Source organism: Hakea prostrata, chromosome 10 (assembly GCF_041222555.1).
Source record: "Hakea prostrata isolate BN-2017 chromosome 10, UWA_Hpros_2, whole genome shotgun sequence".
In the NCBI taxonomy this organism is placed as follows: domain Eukaryota; kingdom Viridiplantae; phylum Streptophyta; class Magnoliopsida; order Proteales; family Proteaceae; genus Hakea; species Hakea prostrata.
Genome location: NC_142609.1, coordinates 46,982,330 through 47,000,900, shown reverse-complemented (window position 1 = coordinate 47,000,900; position 18,571 = coordinate 46,982,330). Strand labels below are relative to the sequence as shown.

The 18,571-nt window shown below is 37.9% G+C and overlaps 1 protein-coding gene across 4 annotated transcripts in view; it reads left to right on the top strand.

Moving 5' to 3' along the window:
• Positions 1-558: 558 nt before the first annotated feature.
• LOC149003511 (villin-2-like) overlaps positions 559-18,571 on the top strand; it is a 29,734-nt gene continuing 11,721 nt past the window's right edge. The window contains exons 1-15 of one of the 4 annotated variants that reach the window (XM_089137060.1): positions 559-765; positions 3,606-3,716; positions 4,015-4,114; positions 10,275-10,343; positions 10,457-10,693; positions 10,801-10,978; positions 11,099-11,231; positions 12,714-12,873; positions 12,944-13,097; positions 13,180-13,286; positions 13,398-13,556; positions 14,326-14,394; positions 14,465-14,533; positions 14,625-14,762; positions 18,299-18,427. In XM_089137060.1, the coding sequence (XP_088993186.1) occupies positions 3,661-3,716; positions 4,015-4,114; positions 10,275-10,343; positions 10,457-10,693; positions 10,801-10,978; positions 11,099-11,231; positions 12,714-12,873; positions 12,944-13,097; positions 13,180-13,286; positions 13,398-13,556; positions 14,326-14,394; positions 14,465-14,533; positions 14,625-14,762; positions 18,299-18,427 (1,758 nt within the window). In that variant the 5' untranslated portion in view covers positions 559-765; positions 3,606-3,660. Of the gene's footprint in view, positions 766-3,535; positions 3,717-4,014; positions 4,115-10,274; positions 10,344-10,456; positions 10,694-10,800; positions 10,979-11,098; positions 11,232-12,713; positions 12,874-12,943; positions 13,098-13,179; positions 13,287-13,397; positions 13,557-14,325; positions 14,395-14,464; positions 14,534-14,624; positions 14,763-18,298; positions 18,428-18,571 lie in introns of all 4 variants that reach the window. The other 3 variants (XM_089137057.1, XM_089137056.1, XM_089137059.1) reach the window with 3 other exon arrangements.

The following is an 18,571-nucleotide window of genomic DNA, read 5'->3' as shown; positions in this document are numbered from 1 at the left end:
AATTATTTTTATTAGATTTTTGCCTCTACATTGGAGATTACTACTGCATAAAAAACACATTTCAAAAAAGAAAAAATTAAAAAACAATTTATTTTTGCTCGAATTAACAAAAATTAATTATTTTACTTATTTTAAAATTTTGGATAATTATAATACTTATTTTAAAATTTTGGATAATTAAAGAAATTGTCAATGTCATGACCAAGTCACTGAATCGAATTTCCACCCAAAAAAAGTCACTGAATCGAATCACTTGACGGATGTGAATTCAGACAAATGAATTCAACCACTTAACCACCATCAGAAACTGATAAAAACCTAGAATAGGAAGACGAAAATCATGGAAACATTTTTCCCAAAATAAATCAAAATGTTTTTTCTTTTTTTTTATTTGGAAAAATCCTTTTAATATACAATTTAAATTTATCTCTCTCCACCGGCCATCGGCTACCGTGATCTGTATCTTTATCTTAATTTTTCCACATCTTTTCAATTTTCCCGTGTCCAAACAGAAATTTCCATTCGTTTATACTTTTTCTCTCTCCAGTCCTTTTCCCGTCCTAAATTATAATTTTCCAGATCTCCAAAAGCTAAAGAGAGAGAGGAAAAGAAAGGAGGAGAGAGAGAGCAATGATTCACTTTTAAGTATCCTGCGCCAACTCGTCAAACTTCTCCATTCCTCGTTCTTACCCTTCCCCGTAATCATCGTCTGCTCCGGAAAGAGGAAAAAGAGAAAACCAGAAAGTGAAACCAGAGAGATCTCAGGTATGTTAATTTCGTACCTGAGATGATTCTTGAATTTGATTCCGATATAATCTGATCTGGTTATTGATCACTCACTCTTTTAGATCTTTGTCCATTTTGCTGATTGTTCGATCGGTTATGATGTTTAATGTGATTCTACGGAGATCTCGTCGATCTGAGCTTCTTGTTCGTTCAATTATGATTCACACAGGCCTGTAAAGGTTTTCAATTTTGTTTGCGTTTTTCATCGGTCTGAGAAATTTGAGTTTTGTACTTTTCTCTCTTTTTCTTGATTTGGATTGTGTGTGAGATGATCGGTTGATAGTGATGTCTTGTTTTTGCTTGATTTATTTTATTCTTATGATTTTTAGCATGTTACGGCGGAACTGCATGGATGTTTTGGGTAATTGAGTATTAGCTAACAGGTTTTGGAGCTGTGTATACGCGACTATGCGTAGATGATTGAGTCATATTTGTAAATTAAACGATTATCGAATTTCAGATTTGTTGGAACGGAGAATGTAAGCAAATTTGTGTATATTGCTTTCCATTGGATTGGAATTTATGATCAAGATTTACTTGATCACTATGGACAACAACATAAGCCTGGAAAGTTGGGACGTGATTGAATGAGGATAGGCGTCCGTGTTGCTGTCTACTTAACTACCGTTTTATAAGTTGAATGGGGGTGCAATTACTTTTATTCTCTCATTGTAAGGAGATGCTGAATTTGGAAATGTGAGTTTGATTGGGAAGGATGCATTTTAGGCTTATTTGTTGTCGTTTTTGAATCGGAGATGATAACATAGTTAATGACTGGAAATCACTTTAGATGCTAAGTATATGTGGTATTGTAAATTGAGCATCTTGAAACCAAAATAGTGCTATAACTAACACTCCCTTCCCCCTTCTCTACTCTTCTGAGGAAATGCTGAGGTGGTTATAATGTTGACATCTGTGCCAGAGCAACATGGGATAGATCTATTAACCATACCACATGTTGATTGGCCTTTTGAGGATAATCTAAGGACTACATTTTTGGAATGTTTACCTTAAGATAGAGGGGTTAAAATGGTGGGTTTTGATAGGTTATATATGTAAGATTCTTGAGGATTTATGTGCTCTACATATCATACATTTGAACTTGTGGTATAGGAAATGAACATCAACTTTCACAACATACTCCCATCTTGTGATCCCTACATACGAGAAAAAGCCAGAGTTCGGGGGAAAGCCTTGTATATTCTTCAAAATAGAGCACAACAGGAAAAGCTTCGTCTGGAACAAAGGATATGAATGAAGCTTATTTCTGTAAAGGGTATCTGATAGCATTTTAGGACAGGAGGAAGCTTCAATTCAGTTTGGCAATCTTAGGAAATGAATGCTGATAGAAAATTTGCAGTTGGGGCATTTTGGAAGTGATGTCTCTTAGGATATGGTGTAATTGTGATTGCCAATGACAATCCTAATGGCAACTGGCAAGGTTTTATGATCATGTTTTTGGAGAGATGAAGCAATCGGCAGGCCTGCTACAGCAAACACTTCGTGGCTTGCACCAACTCTTGCTTGAATCTCTCCAAATGAATCATCTGAATATGAAAGTTTCAACGTTATGGGAATTGGTGTTGATGGAAGTTGCTGATATGTATGGACTATGGAGAAGTTGTTATTTGCTGGATGAATGAATCAAATGCATTACTGGCTTAGCGTTTCAATCTTAGGCTTAGCCTTTGGTCTGATCAAACTAGAAATTTAGATTTGCTACTCCATTTCCATATACTTGTCTATAGATATTCTTTTGCCTGTTATGTTGATCTATCTTATGTTGAAATGACTAGATTGCCTTTGTTGTGGTTCTATTATGTATCATTCCGAGGTCAGTGAACCGACCAATATTCCAATTATAGCTAGTCATTCTATTTTATCACTGTTGCAGATCAATTTAGAGGCTTTCCTTTTTAATGGAAAAAAAATAAATAAAAGGATACTCCATGGAGAATGTCTCAAGTATGACACCTTAAAATTGAATATCTTGGATCTTTGTAAGATGGAGAAAAGGAAGAATCTTTCTTATTATAAGGTGGTGTTTCCAGTAAGAAATGAGCAGGTTACTTCTGAATGATTGCATGTTATCCATTATCCATGTTGACATGTGCTTCATCATAATTAATTGGATTAGATGCCAGAAAATATCTAATTTCTCAATTCGAAGGGCTATACTATATGTTGGTTGTACAAATATGTTCACCCCTATAACCGTTAGCTGGAGCAAGTAACTGAAATTATTAGGACATGTTTCACTTGTGTAATTATGCTTTCTTCTAGTGGATGAATCAGTTATATTTGTTATTGCTTAGTTTAATTCTTGGAAGTTTTTGATTGTTAAACTGGAAAACTGCTAGTTACAGGACAATGGGACTCGGGACTCATGTATAATCAAATCCAATTATTTTGTAAATGTGATATATCCTGTATTTCCCATTGCATCTATTTTAAATGTGAAGAAGGTGTTGCATGCATTGGTCAACTGTTCACTTTCTGAATGCTTGGTTATGGGTAAGTCTTGGAAACAGCCTCCCTGGAAACAGGGTTAAGGCTGTCTACATTCTGACCCTCTGCAGACTTTGCTAAATATTGGAGCCCTCTGCACTGGTTACAGCATGTTTTATCTGTATTATATGTGAAAAGAAAAATGGATACATGTTTGTGTGAACCTTGAACTTCTTGGGCATATGTGCCTGTAGTTTGTGGTGTACATGCATCACATGTTAACTGTTTCTTTATTTTGCAGCAACCCAAATATAGTTTTTTTTTCTTTTTTCATTTGGGTTGTGAACAGTCTTACAAATCAGGAGGTACAGGTCAACAAAGTATCTGGTTATTCTAAGGAAAAGGAGTTGAGAAGGTTGCCACACAATGGCTAGCTCTTCAAAAGTTCTGGAGCCTGCATTCCAGGGAGTTGGTCAGAAAGTGTATCCTTATTATTTCTTACGCATTTGACTGATAATTTTGTGTCCTACTCCTACATAGCAAAGAATTGCTTTTTTCTTCCCCCTCCCCCCAAAAAAAAAAAGAAAAAAGAAAAAAGGAAAAAAAAAAAAAAAGAATCATAAGAAATGAAAGGACAAAGGTCAAAATGCTCTTTTCTTGAGTATTATTTCCCTTTTAGTTATAGAAAATATCTATTACTTAATCAACTGCAGTGTAAATTTTGTGAGAATGAACAGTTATAATATAAAATTCCTTGTTTTGTTCACTTAACATTTGTAGAGGGACTGAAATTTGGCGGATTGAGAACTTTCAGCCAGTTCCGTTGCCAAAATCTGAACATGGTAAATTTTACATGGGCGATAGTTACATTGTTCTGCAGGTATGTAATCTTATGATGCCATATTGCAGCATGTATGTATCTTGGAAGGACTTCATTGTTTTGCTTTTCTTCTTAACTGAAAACAAATCACCATGAGAAGAGGAATTATGCAAATTTACTCATAAATATCATAAACTATTCTTTTCCTTCATTTTGAGTAAGATGCATGGAAAAAAGGATAAAACAGACATGCCCACCCAATAATGCTGACAAAACAAAGGTAAATTCCACAAACCCCTCAAGATAAATCACTCTCCTTTATTAGGAGCATTCAGTGTCAAGATTTTGCAAGCAGATCCTGCACCTCAGGAGATATTTATCCTTTAGTTCTTGAGTAAGTTCATCTCTACCCTTATTAGATCTCTCCTTTGATAGTTTTTGCTTATTAGTGCTATGAAAAGGCCACAATAGGGTTGCTATGATGCTAAGCCCAGACTTCTGTTATTTTGACAGATCAGACAATAATGGGCAACTAACATTCAAGTGGGTGTCCAACCCTGGATCACCCCTTCAAGTTGGTACACAAGAAACCCTTTTCCACTCCCTGCTGGAATTGGATGTGTTTTATTGTACAAGACTAGTGTTGGATGATGTAGCCTCAATTGAATGCATAGTTATCAAGTTGTCACTATCACGGTGTTAGAGGGCCTTCTTAAGCACCTTGGCAATATGGTGGCCATAAGGTGTTGCCTTAGTGAACAAGACATTCTAGCGTTATTCTTCTATAGAAGCAATTCTTTAGGTCAAGTATCATATTAAAAGTTATCAATTGAAACAATCCTTAGACTCATCACAATGAACTGAAGGAAGTCTTACAATCCATACATAAAACATTAAAATGAGATCAACATTCAAGGATCTACATAATTTATAACCACAACTTTATAGAATAAGTGAAACACAAATCAGATAATCTCATATTACTTATGTAGCAAGTTGATAAACTTAAATGACTTATACTGATAGCTGCACAATTTGATTTGAATAATAAAATCTATTATAGTACAGAATTACAGCCCATGGTTGGAGAACTCTTGAGATCTAACAAGATATCTCTCTTTTTCCATTTAGCAAGATGGGAGGATCTGTTTAATACATAGGTTCTCAAGTTTTGATTCTTGAGTTGTAACTTTGATGATTTGATGATCATTTGGAACTTTGTAATTTGAACTATGGACATAATTAATGTATTAGATTTATTTATTTATTTATTTTTTTGGAATTTTGAACTTTGAGCATTATGTATTGAGTATATGTTATGTACAACTAACCACTTTAAGGATTCACTTCAGCATAGTCGTTTCCCACTGGGCCCCCGAATATGGAACTCACATTTACACCAGTTTTTTCATATATCTGAGGTTATTAGTATGTTCAGATGGGCGAAATAGGCTGGATAACAAGTTTCAACCCAAATGACCCCTAATACCCATTGAGTTGAGGAAAAAAAAAGTTCCACCAAGTCAAGTAAGATCTCACCAAGATCTTGAGCCTACTCTCTTTTTGACTTGTAAATATGGGCCTCGAAAATGAGATTTTGAATCATTTTACAGCCTCCAGTTACACCAACAGCAACATTGAGTGAATATAAAATTTTAGAAGTGCATATGCCTTTGTTTCTGAAAAATCCTTGATCATGATTCCTTTCTCCTTCATAAAAGTGTGATGGGGAAAGTGGACCCAACACAACAATCAATTTTAAGAAATAGTTCCTTTGATTCTTCATTCAATTTGGTTACCTGTTTCCTTTTTCTTTAGAGAAGTGTGCAGGAAAGGGGGAAAAGAAGGAGAACATCTTTTTTAGTGTGAATAAAAAACACCTCAAAGGGAAGAAAGAAAATGCAACAAAGGAGAAAGAGGGGGGGGGGGGCACTAGACAGGCCTAGGTTTAAAAGAAGAAACGACTCTATGTCCTAGGTAACAACAATGCACTTGTTCCTTAGGCTATCTACTAGAGGCTTTTGGTCAGAAGGAGAGTTTGGAGGAGACATCTTTAGAGATGCCTTTTCAAATCTGATCTAAAGATTTGGATTTGGGGGTCCATCTATAGTGATTGTGCTCCATCTAGATATGGGAGATGCAAGCACCGAGCATGAGCTTCCTGTGGTGTCAACTATTGTTGAACCCTGAGTGTGGAGTTAATGAATTGGTCTCGGAATTGAAGGGCTGGGGACATCTGGATCTAGGCCGAATGGAACTAAGATTGCATAGCCAAGATGGACTTGGAAAGGGGCAGTCAAAGAGAAGATGAGGGGTGGTTTCATGATTGGTGCAGAATGTGCAAGACGGATTAGCTTGGATATTATGGTCGAGGAGCAAGGATTGGGTGGGAAGGCGTTGGGAAAAGTTCCTCTAGACCGTGAAGGCCTGATGCGGAATGTGGCCGCTGAACCGAGCATGATTAGCGTAGGAAGCAAGATGTGGGTGGTATGGGTAAGGTTCCAAGCTACGGCAGTGGAGGAGAAGGTTTTAGAAGGGAGCCAAATAAGATGGTCTTGAGGGGAGAGGGAAAGGAAGGGGAGGAAGGAGATGCCAGTTAGAGCCTAATTTGGGAGGGAAGGAGGAGGGAGGGGCCCAAGATTGCAAATTGATGAAGTGGGATATGGGGCAAAGCTTAGGGATTCCAGAAGAGTAGACCACTTTGGTTCTAACCACATGGTAAAGGATTCCAAGAGGGTCCCATGGGTCTAACTAGAATGAAATAGTAGATCTGTCCGCAACCCTGAAGGATTTGGCTGAAAGAGCCAATGAGTGGAGCTCAAACAATTTCCTCCACGACCAGAAGGGTTTAGAGGGACAAACAGTCTAGAAAGAGTCAGTTTTGAGAAGTTGAGAATCGACCCAATTAACCTACATGGAATTATCTTTGGAAGCGATTCTCAAAATGAGTTTTAAGGAACCCAACAATGTTGAAGTTCCTGATTCTCTAAATGCCAAGAGCACCCTCATATTGGGCTTGCATACACTTGCCCAGCTGGTAGGGTGAGGAAATAAGGAAGTTTCTTAGCCTTTGTAGAGGTTTTGTATAGCATGGACTGTGGATTTCGGGAGGGCAAAGACTCATTGGTGTGAGAAAGATCGCATAACTAATTTAATTGGACGAGTCTGCTTGCACAGGAGAAAAGCTTGCTTTTCCAGCATTGGAGTTTCTTCCTGATAAGGTCTAGCATGGGAGCACACGGTGACCATGGAGGTGAGACAGGATGAGGGGAAGGCATAGGTATTTGACTGGGAGGGAGCCAAGCGATAAACTAGCCAACTAGAGGAGATTTGACCTGATCATAACCCAAACCAAGGTCAAAGGTCTGCCTTAGCAAGTTCTTTAACATCCAGAAAGATAAATTAGATCCCATGGCCTGATTAGGATTAATTTCTGCTCACTTGTTTCAGAAATTAAGCCAGAAAACAGAGACTTTGCAGGAGGTTTACAACATAAATTTTAGGCAAAAAATGTAATCAATGATGGACTGGTTTTTGAAGACAAACTAAAGAATAGCTGATCAGATCCTAATGTCAAAGCCAGAGTATAGCACAGTTTGATCAATATAAAGGCAACTAGCAACTTTCCATCAAATAGAGAATAGAAAGGAAGAATACATGGAACTTTTGGCTCTGATCAGTAGTCCTGATCTCTAAGAATTTCCTGTCCTTAAACGAGTCTCACTGCATGCATACTTTTCTCAGTAGTGAAAGAAAATGCTAACGCCAAAATCTCATTAATTATATTCGTGTACAAGGCTGTAACCCTGTACAAATTTATACAGAAGACTCAAAATCGACTCAAAATGGTTAAATGGAAAGGCCCTACCCAATCTTTAACTAATAAGGTAACACAAATTAATTAGGAAACTAAAATAGTGAAGGACACTGATTCAAAACAGGATTGGACGTGTAGAATCCTTGTCCTGCCTCACAAAAACACATGATAACAATTAAAGTAAAGGTGATTCTGAAAATTACTTGGTATGACACCAGTTTTCAGCCTAGATAGCTTTTATATTGGGAATCTGGGACTGAAGTGAAAACAGGCACTTATGGTTGCATGCTAGAATCATGCAAGTCCCAGTGGTTATCTTTAACCCTGTCGTGCAAAACTCATGTTCTGTAGTGGTGAGGTTGCTTCATGTTGACCTACTTTCATGAGTTCATATTGGCAAACAGCCTCTCCATGAAGTGGGGTAAGGCTGCACACATTATGATCCTTCCTAGATGCCTAGATCCTGCAATGGTGTGAGCCTTGTGTACTTGGTATGCCTTTTTATGCTAATCAGTGCTTATTGCTTCATTTAGGCAAGTTTACCTATTACTCCAAGTTACACCCTTTAACTCCTCCTTATTTATATAGTTTCCACGATACAGTCATGTTTCTGTCTTAGTGAAAACCATTTATTGTAGGTGGGCAAAAGATCTATTGCGTAGCTGTTTTAACACTCTTTTCTGTATGATATTCAAAATGCTAGCAATAGGAAAGGATGAAGAATCATGGAATTCTTATTTCTATTGATATTTCCCCTCCTTTAAACTTGATAGACAATGGTGGGAGTTGGCTTTGTATGTTTTTTATGTAACCCAGGTTCTGGGGTAGCCTTCAGGATCTTTCTTTACTTAGAGCTAGCTAATAAATTGGCCATCAATAAGGTTAGCGTTATCAATGGGATGGTTCGGTAATGGTTTTGGGATGATTTTGGGGATAAAACGGCTCCTAGGCGAGATGGATTTGTTTGGGAAATTATACCTTGGGTATGGGGAGGGTTAGGATTTTAACAGACTTCAAGATGTGCTGGGGGATTGAGATAAATTAGGGCTTTAACAAACCTGAATGGGTGGAAACTTTTGAGGGAAAACAATTCAACTTATGGGATGGGATAAGGCTTTAACAAATTGGAAAGGGGAATAGGGAAGCTTGTGGTTAGTTATGGGATGGGTTCTTGGAATTCTTCAAGAATCTTGATTCTTGATCCTGCTTCCTTCTTTTCTCTTTCTTTCTTCTCTCTTTTCTTTTCTTTTCTTTCCTTTCTTTCTTCTGAGGCTGCTGCAGAAAGGGCAAGAAGATAGGGCGAGGTGGGGGAGAGTTGTTGCAGGTTTTGGGAAGGGTGGTGGAGGGTTCTTGGGGATGCCACAGGGTAGGGCAGGCGCTGTAATGGTCTGTGACAGAATGTGGAGGGGTGGGATGGTCTTGCGATGGATGGAGAGGGGTGTGGAGGTCCTTGTGTGGGCTAGGGAAGGAGAGGGGCTCGAGTGGGAGGGGAGGGGGCTGGGATGCACTTGCTGGTTAAAAGGCTGCTGTTGCACTTGAGTTGACGAAGGTGATCACCAAGAAGAATGCTGGAATTTTGGAGAACTACTCAGCCCAGGTTGTGTGGTAGCTTCTCACGACTCCAAGCCTTCAATTTGCATTAATCTTCAACTGAATTCTTCACAAGGAGGTGGGGGCCTATAATATAGCATTACATTAAACAAATTAGACTTGGACTCAATCTTGAAAACCTAATTGAACTCAATTACTTGTGACTACAAAAAAGAATCTTTGAAACACTTGTAAACTAATAATTAATTGCCAACTAATTAGGACAACAGAAAATAACAAAATAAATACTAATTATCTTGAAGGAATCTTGCAAATGGATTCCAGCTAGGATTCCCAAATATCTTAAATATGACATGAACAATTAAAGAAAATAAAATAACTCTAGACTTCTTATGATGTAGGGAATCTAAGTGTACTTGGGACACCCTAAGGAGGCATGAAAAATGACCAAAATACCCTTTAGGGCATTTATCCAGGCTTGGTTGCCGCAAGCCCAGGGGGCTGCTTTGGGCCAAATTTCAGGTTTTCTTGGGCCTGGTGACCCTGGTTAAATCAGTTCTACAGTTGAGACAGAAATGATCATATCTGTCAAATGTGACATTTAGGGAATTTACTGATGAAGTAAGCCATAATGAAATGTGGATCCTCCATCAGCACCCTTTATTATAGTTTAATAATTGAGAATAGTTTCCAGTTAACCAAAAAAATATTTTTGAGATGTAATGTTTTGTAAGTTTCCTTTTTTACTGATGCCTGAGCCTTGTAGGTATTGATTTTTCCTTCGAATGCAAAGACACTCTCTTTCTAAGTCTCTATTCAGTTCATCATTTCATTTATCTACTTTTTTGGCAGACAAGTTCTGGAAAAGGAGGTGCTTACCAATATGACATTCACTTTTGGATTGGAAAGGATACAACCCAGGTGTGCATGTGGTACTTTTTTCTGTCATATAGCATGTTGTTTTGGGTATTGAAACTGAATTTGCTGAAGAATTGTACTTTATCTTCTTGTAATAATTTATGCCATAATGATAGGATGAGGCTGGAACTGCAGCAATAAAGACAGTCGAACTTGATGCAGCCCTCGGAGGGCGGGCGGTTCAGTACAGAGAACTTCAAGGGCATGAATCCGACAAGTTCTTGTCATACTTTAAACCATGCATCATCCCATTGGAAGGGGGTGTTGCTTCTGGATTCAAGACACCTGAGGAAGAAAAGTTTGAAACAAGGCTCTATGTTTGCAAAGGGAAACGAAATGTCAGATTGAAGCAGGTAGCGTGGATGTTAACTTGGACTCCGAGTGTCCAACTTGGAGCATTGCTTTCTTTGGAGATTGAAGAAATATGATCAATGATTTATGTTGTCAACTTGTCATGCAGGTTCCATTTGCTCGCTCTTCACTCAATCATGATGATGTGTTTATCCTGGATACTGAGAAAAAGATTTATCAGTTTAATGGTGCAAATTCCAATATCCAAGAAAGAGCCAAGGCCTTGGAAGTAATTCAATATTTCAAGGAAAAGTATCACGAGGGAACATGCGACGTGGCTATTGTTGGTAAGGCCATATTAACTGAGGATCCTCACTCTATGATAAGTGGTGTTTATTTGCCGTCTTAGAATTTTTTAGTGTTCCCATTTAATCACTCTTTTTTAATTGTAAATATTGTTTGGTCAGATGATGGAAAGCTGCAGGCTGAATCAGATTCAGGTGAATTCTGGGTTCTCTTTGGAGGTTTTGCACCACTTGGAAGAAAGCCTCCAAGTGAAGATGATATCATTCTGGAGAGAACTCCTGGGAAACTTTATAGGTATTCATCTGTTTGAATAATATGAAGATTCAATGCTTTAGACTGAAAGTAAAATTACTTTAGTTTTCAACTCTAAAGACTATACTGGTTGTAAAATTGCATATACACATGTTTTAAATTACATGCTAATGGTGTGATATAAAATTTGGAAATCATTAGTTCTAATTTTGGATGCAGTTCTAGGAAATAGTTCACTGAATATGTTTCAGGTAATATTCTGATTGATAATTGTGTAATAATGGGAGAGATGGAATTTATCTTTGTTGTCATTGAGGCAGAGAATTCTGCCAAATGCCAATATATTTATTATGGATTTATGCTCCATTTGGGTTGGTTAGGGAAGAGCGCAAAGAGACTTCTATGTTGGGGTTCTGGATTTTCTTTAGGCTGGGGGAAAGGGGAGGAGCCCAACAGGGCTGGGCTGAAATATCTCAACCCGACCTAAGGCCAGGCTGGCAGGGCTTGTGCTGAGGCTGGATTTTAGCCCTGATATGTGGTTCAGATTGTACATGTACCGATCATTGTGTAAGCTTAAGCATGGGAAGGGAATAGAGAACATACACAACTGGAAAAGCTCCAAAAATTATGCATATATGGGTTTAAGGGTGGTATGAATATAAGAAATAAAGGGTTCGAGTGGAATTTGATGCTAGTTTTCAAGGATTTGTTTCTCATGCCTATGACATAGCTTCATCTTTGTCTCGTTTGCTTATTATTATTCCCACTTGTATCTCTTGTCAGTATTTTCTATGTAAATTGTCCTGATTAGAACAATTTCATCATTACATCCTTAAGTGGGAAAGAAAGTGCAAAGTTTATGGAATCTCACATAGTTTCCATGACAGTTGACTGAAACATAGGTCTCTATTTTAAGTGAATTGAGAAGAATGTCCTATTTATTTCTTGCACAGATGCTTTTTCTATAGTATCTCCAAGATTTGCAACTCTTGGGCCATTTTCCAGTATTTTGGGAGCTCAAGTCAAGTTTTGTCCTGCTTTGTAATGTTTGAGCTGGCTGCTTTTTCTGTACTATACTTGTTTCTTTTTTCAGTTTCTTGTCTGTTCTGCTACACAAACCTTGATTGTGAAGTTCTCTCATGTCCTTAAAGTGCAGTCAATTTTGTAGAGAATAAGAAATCTTTGAAGCTCCATATCATAAGTCATTTCATCTATTTTCCTAGGTTTTTATTTCTTCCACTTCCATTCTCAAGTTTAGTCTGCATTCCCCTGCTTTCATTTCATTAGTTTTCTTTTTCTTGTGGATACTTTTTGAAAGCCTAGTGGACTGGTAAATTTGAGAAGAATGTTCTGCCAAGACTGCTTTTCCCCTTCCCTCCCTAATTCAGTTTTCACCTTCACAGAAACACACCTGATTTTGGGCAAGTGTTGCTCAGAATAATATTAAGATACTTATTACTGCCCCATAATTTATTTACTTGTTTCTTAAAGAATTTCTGATTTGGTGACCATTGCTTTCTTTAGCATTATGGATGGTGAGTTAACGATGGTAGAAGGTGATCTTTCTAAATCTATGTTGGAGAACAATAAATGCTATATACTGGACTGTGGTGCTGAGGTATTCATTTGGGTTGGTCGAGTAACACAAGTGGAGGAGAGAAAAGCTGCCAATCAAGCTGCTGAGGTATGTAGCTTTAATGCTCAGTTGATGATTGTAATTCAGTCAGGCATTGTGACCTCTACTTTTATACCAGGAATTTATAGCTAGTCAAAATAGACCAAAGTCAACGCACGTAACCCGGGTTATTCAAGGGTATGAAACTCATTCATTCAAGTCCAACTTTGAGTCTTGGCCAGCGGGGGCAGCGACCTCTGGTGCTGAGGAAGGAGGGAGAGGAAAAGTAGCAGGTACCACTCCTTTGGCTTCTGAATTATGTCAAATTATTATCTATGTCTCGTACTTTTAACGATCATAGTATTTTGAATTCAGCTCTTTTGAAGCAACAAGGTATTGGTGGTCTAAAGGGAATTACGAAAGGAACTACTTCTGTAAATGAAGATGTCCCACCTTTGCTTGAAAGTGGTGGTAAAACTGAGGTCTGAATATCGCCACTGTAACAGCTATGTTTTTTCTAACAATTATGTATCTCTATATGCTGGTGAAATATTAATCGCTTATTGGAGGAATGAATATTACTAGTTTTTCAGGTATGGCGCATCAATGGCAGTGCCAAGACGCCAGTTCCAAAAGAAGAAATTGGTAAATTTTACAGTGGAGATTGCTACATTGTTCTTTATACTTACCATTCTGGCGATAAGAAAGAAGATTACTTCCTGTGTTGTTGGATGGGAAAAAATAGTACTCAGGTAATAGAAAGTGCTCTGTACCATGTTCCTGGATGTTGAGAATAAAGATTTACACTCTTTTGCAGTCTAGCTTGGCTTTATTTTTACGCAGATTATCTAAGTTTGACAAAGAATGAACCAAAGAGAAGTGAGGAATTATAATCAGGACCCTTACCTGATTATAGCCTCATGGAGGCAGGTTCTAAAACCACGAATCAGTGACAATCACGTCCTGTTGATTCTGATTCAAATCAAAGTTGTTGGAATTGACAATCAGGTCCTGTTCATATTGGGAATTGTTGGAATCTGTCCTTGATCTGAAAGCTTTCCGATCAAAAGAGTCTTGGCATGTATAACATGCCTAAAATTGGAGTTCTGGTTGACAAATTTACTCATGGTACTAGATAGCCGACCATTGAGTTTCAATGTAAGAGAATGTATCGTCTGGTATTCTCTCTGATCTCTGAAATTTTTCTCTGTCTACTGGTCTCAGTTTCTACATAAAGAGAAAAATCATGCAATGCCATATTGTTGTAGATCACCTTCCAGGAAGCTATTTTTTTGAAACTTGTGTTAGTGTTCTATAAGTGAATTAGCATTTGGAGTATATCTCTGGAACAATATATGTGCAATTTCTGTGGTTCATGGGTTACCTTTGAGTCACTTTTTTCATTTAATTTCTGGATTTGACAATGCATACTTTTAATTTATTTTGTAAATCTGTTGCCATTTCAATCTTAGGTTGGTTAAAGAATTGTTAGCCTAAACTTGGATTTTTTTGATTTTCCAGGATGATCAAATGATGGCTACTAAATTGGCTAGTACAATGTTCAACTCATTAAAAGGACGTCCTGTTCAGGTGTTATACTGTTTCCTTTTATGATGGGTTTAAGGGATAGAGGATGGTAGTTTAACAATTCTTCCTGCAGGGCCGCATTTTTGAGGGAAAAGAGCCACCACAATTCATTGCTCTCTTTCAACCTTTCATTATCCTCAAGGTACTAGTAGTTGAGGTTATGGAGTGGCTAATACCATTGGTTAATCATTTTCTTATCACTTGAATTTTGAAATCCAATTATTTTTATGCAGGGTGGATTAAGCTCTGGCTACAAGAAAGACCTCGAGGAGAAAGGTCTGGATGATGAAACATATAGTGCTGATGGTGTTGCACTTATCCGTGTCTCTGGAACAGCAGTGCATAACACTAAAGCAGTTCAAGTTGACACAGTATGTGAATGTCTTTTTACCCCTCATTATGATGTTGATGTTGTAACTTGGGGAGTTTTGTTTTCTTAAGGATGCGTTTGTTTGCAAAGTTGGGTTGGGAAAAAGGGGTAAGAAAAAAAACATGTGGGCCTCATGTGTTGTGGGGTGAGCGAGAAGGAAAGGAAAGGAAAGGGTTTTGGGAAAAGTGATAGTGGTGGGTCCCACTTTTTACTTTTCCAAGCTTTTCCACAAAATCCCACCAAATTTGTGGGGTTTTAAAAAGCCTTGGGGTGGGAAAGCTGGGCTGCCACCTCACCAGACAAGTTTCCTTGATTCAAGGAAGCTTGTCTCTCACTTTCCCACCCCAAGCAACCAAACAATCTACAATTTCGGGATGTAAGAGAAAAGTAAGAAATCTACACTTTTTTCCATGGTTATCAAAGCGTCCGCCTAGGTGCGCCTAAGCGGAAAAGCGGTTTTTGAACCGCTTAAATTGTGACCGCTTAACTAACGGTCTGATTTCTTGCTGGCTTTTTGCTTAGGCATTATCGTTTTACCACCTATTGCTCCATATTGCCACCTAGATGCTAAAGCAGCCGTTTTTTTTACATTTTGTAATTTTTGCTTATTATTTATTTATTTAATCATAATTTATTCTACAATGCCGTATATAAATTTAAATATGTGAGCCATTTTAGAATCGAGGCCCAATTTGCAAATGAACTCCGAGGCCCAAAGTGCCTGTCGGCAACAAAATGTGAAGCATGAGCCATATTCAACATTGATAATCAATGAATCATTAAATAAACAATGACTTGGCTCACATATTTAAATTTATATACGGCATTGTAGAATAAATTATGATTAAATAAATAAATAAATAAATAATAAGCAAAAATTACAAAATGTAAAAAAAGCGGCTGCTTTAGCATCTAGGTGGCAATATGGCGCAAAAGGTGGTAAAACCATAATGCCTAAGTGCAAATGAACTCCGAGGCCCAAAGTGCCTGTCGGCAACAAAATGTGAAGCATGAGCCATATTCAACATTGATAATCAATGAATCATTAAATAAACAATGACTTGGAAATCGGAATATGAGATCTATTAATTTATCATGTCGGCACTGTTTGGTTAAAAAAATGGATACATCAATTCTGATTCCAATTCGAATATTATTCATGTACATTTAACAAAAAAGTCATGTTAAAAATAATTTGTGAAATAATTTCACTAAACTATATATGAATAATATTGTTATTCATAATTGTGATTCTTGAATGTTTTTTATTTTTATTTTTATGAATGTGATTGTTAAATGTTTGTTTAGTACTTTAGTTTATTATAAAAAGTATTTGTATTAAAAAAAGTAGTTATATTAAAAATATTGACTAAACCGCTTTGGTTGCTTTATTGCCGCCTAAGCGCCGCTTAGTCACCTAATCGCCAAGACGGAGCCCTAATCGCTTTGGTCGCTTTGCTGCTTTAATAACCATGCTTTTTTCAAGAATTTTCCCACCCCACCTTTATTCCAGCAAACAAACGCAGCCTAAGGGGTCTTCGCTGACATATGATATTATATATTTAATTTAAAGTGATGCATAACTATAATTGTGTCTAGGGTGGTGTGTATATTTTCCGTTTGGGTTCTTCTGCAGGGGAGGGGGTTGTTGGGGTTATTAACATGAACCATATCTTTATGCATCCCGTATCCCCAAAAGCACCCTCTTGTTAGCCTTCATCACCAATGGTTCCTGGAACCCTTCCCCCTCCCCTTTCTCACTCAGATTTGGGAGTCTCTCCCCCTCCTGCTAGTTCCTCTCATGATCTCAGAGTTTGGCTCCCTTCTCCCACCAAAACCTTCTCCACCCTCTCAGCGTGGAATCTCCTCCGAGCCCATAACCCTAAACTCCCTGGGTCCCTTTGGTCTGGTTCAAAGGTTTCATCCCGCGCCATTCACTTACCCTTTGGAGAGCCCTCAACCATGCCCTTCCCACCTAATCCTTCCTTATTAGTGGTCATATCCCAGTATACCCCAACTGCATCCTATGTTGGAACAGCCCGAAGAACCTTGAGCACCTTTTCTTCTCTTGCCCCTTCTCCAGATCTATCTGCGTAAAGCCCTAGCCTCCATCTGGCCCTATTCAAGGCGTTCTTTTGGGTTTGCTCGTGACTGGTCTTGGATTGTGCGAAACTTCTCAGGCTCTTCCATTTGTGATTGGATCATTAAGCTAGTTTTTTGCGCCTCCATCCATCATCTTTGGTGGGAGATGGACTTCTAAATCCCGCTCTTCAGACATGATTTGGAATGTCATCTACTTCGATGTTTCTTCTAGATTGTTAGCTTATCCCCATCCCCCTGTTGATGATACCCCAAGCAACAAACTCATTGTTGTCTCCTGGGGTCTTAGCTCCTCTTTTCGGTCTTCCTCTTAAAGACCTTGTATTATTTTCTTTTTTCTGTTTTTTAATATAATTAATCATTCATCCCAAAAAAAAAAAACAAGAACCAGCATATCTTTGCTTAGCTTGCAGATGGGAACATTTTGTTTATCAACAGAATAGCCTTTGTGTTGTCTTTTGGACAATTTTGTGATGACCTTCTGAGGGGGTAATGGGGGACAGAATAGAGAAGAAAGAAGGATAAAGAAGATAGGGGGAAGAATTAGTCTTGAAGATGGGGAAGAGGGAGAAAACTCATAAGAAGAAGGGGGGGGCTGCAAACGCACAAAGCTCAAGCTTAAATTCACTTTTTCTATTCCATCCTTAATAAGCTGATTACAAGTGTTTAAATAACAAAACAAACATACTTGATACAAAACAACTATAATAGGACTCTTGGTAATTTAAAACTAACAAAAGACTGATCCTACTAGGACTCTTAGGAATTTAAAACTAACTGAAACTTATTCTAGATATCCTACCCAAATAAAAACTTTGATTACATGATTATCCCAATAATAAATAACAAAATTCTAAATTATCTCTAGAACTCCCACAAAAACAGTTCCTATTTTATCTCCTTGCAAGCTGGAGTTTGGGCCCACCAAATTTGTATATATTTCCATGCAAGGTGGACTTGGGGCCCACCAAATATGAAATTATCATCTAAGTTACTGTTCACGCTACTGTAGCGTGAACAGTAACTTCTGGTTGTGCTGCATCAGGGGGGTTGTTGGGGTTAATAACAAGAAGCATATCCTTGATCAGCTTGCAGATGGGGACATTTTGTTTATCAGCAGAAGTTACAGAAATGCCTGTGTTGTCTTTTGGACAATTTTGTGATGACCTGTATTTTGAACCTGAATTACATACAACTGGGACCCCAGGTTCTATTTATTCATTTTGTTCTCATTAATAGTGATGAGGCAGGGGAGGGCAAAGTAAATGCAAGTTCTGCATTTACTTAATTGGCTTTTTCCTGCATGAAGATCTATCATTTGCTTAAGCTTTAATTCTGTATTTTCTAGTGGAGGTGCATTAGAAAAAGTAAATAGTCACTACAAGTATAATTGTGGGGATCATGATTGCTTGATCTGTTTTATTTATTTCTATCCAGGTTCCTGCATCCTTGAGTTCTGATGACTGTTTCCTTCTGCAATCTGGCGCTTCACTTTTCAACTGGCATGGAAATCAAAGTACCTTTGAGCAACAACAAGTGGCTACTAAAGTGGCAGAATTCTTGAAGGTATATTTGAACAGATAAATTTGTAGTTGCTTTGATCAATTTTGGTTCCTGTTAAAGTTGTCTGGTTGGAAGTTAAGCATGGTCAACACAAATCCTCAACCCCCACCTTCCCCCACCCAAACAAAAAGAAAACGGATATTCTCT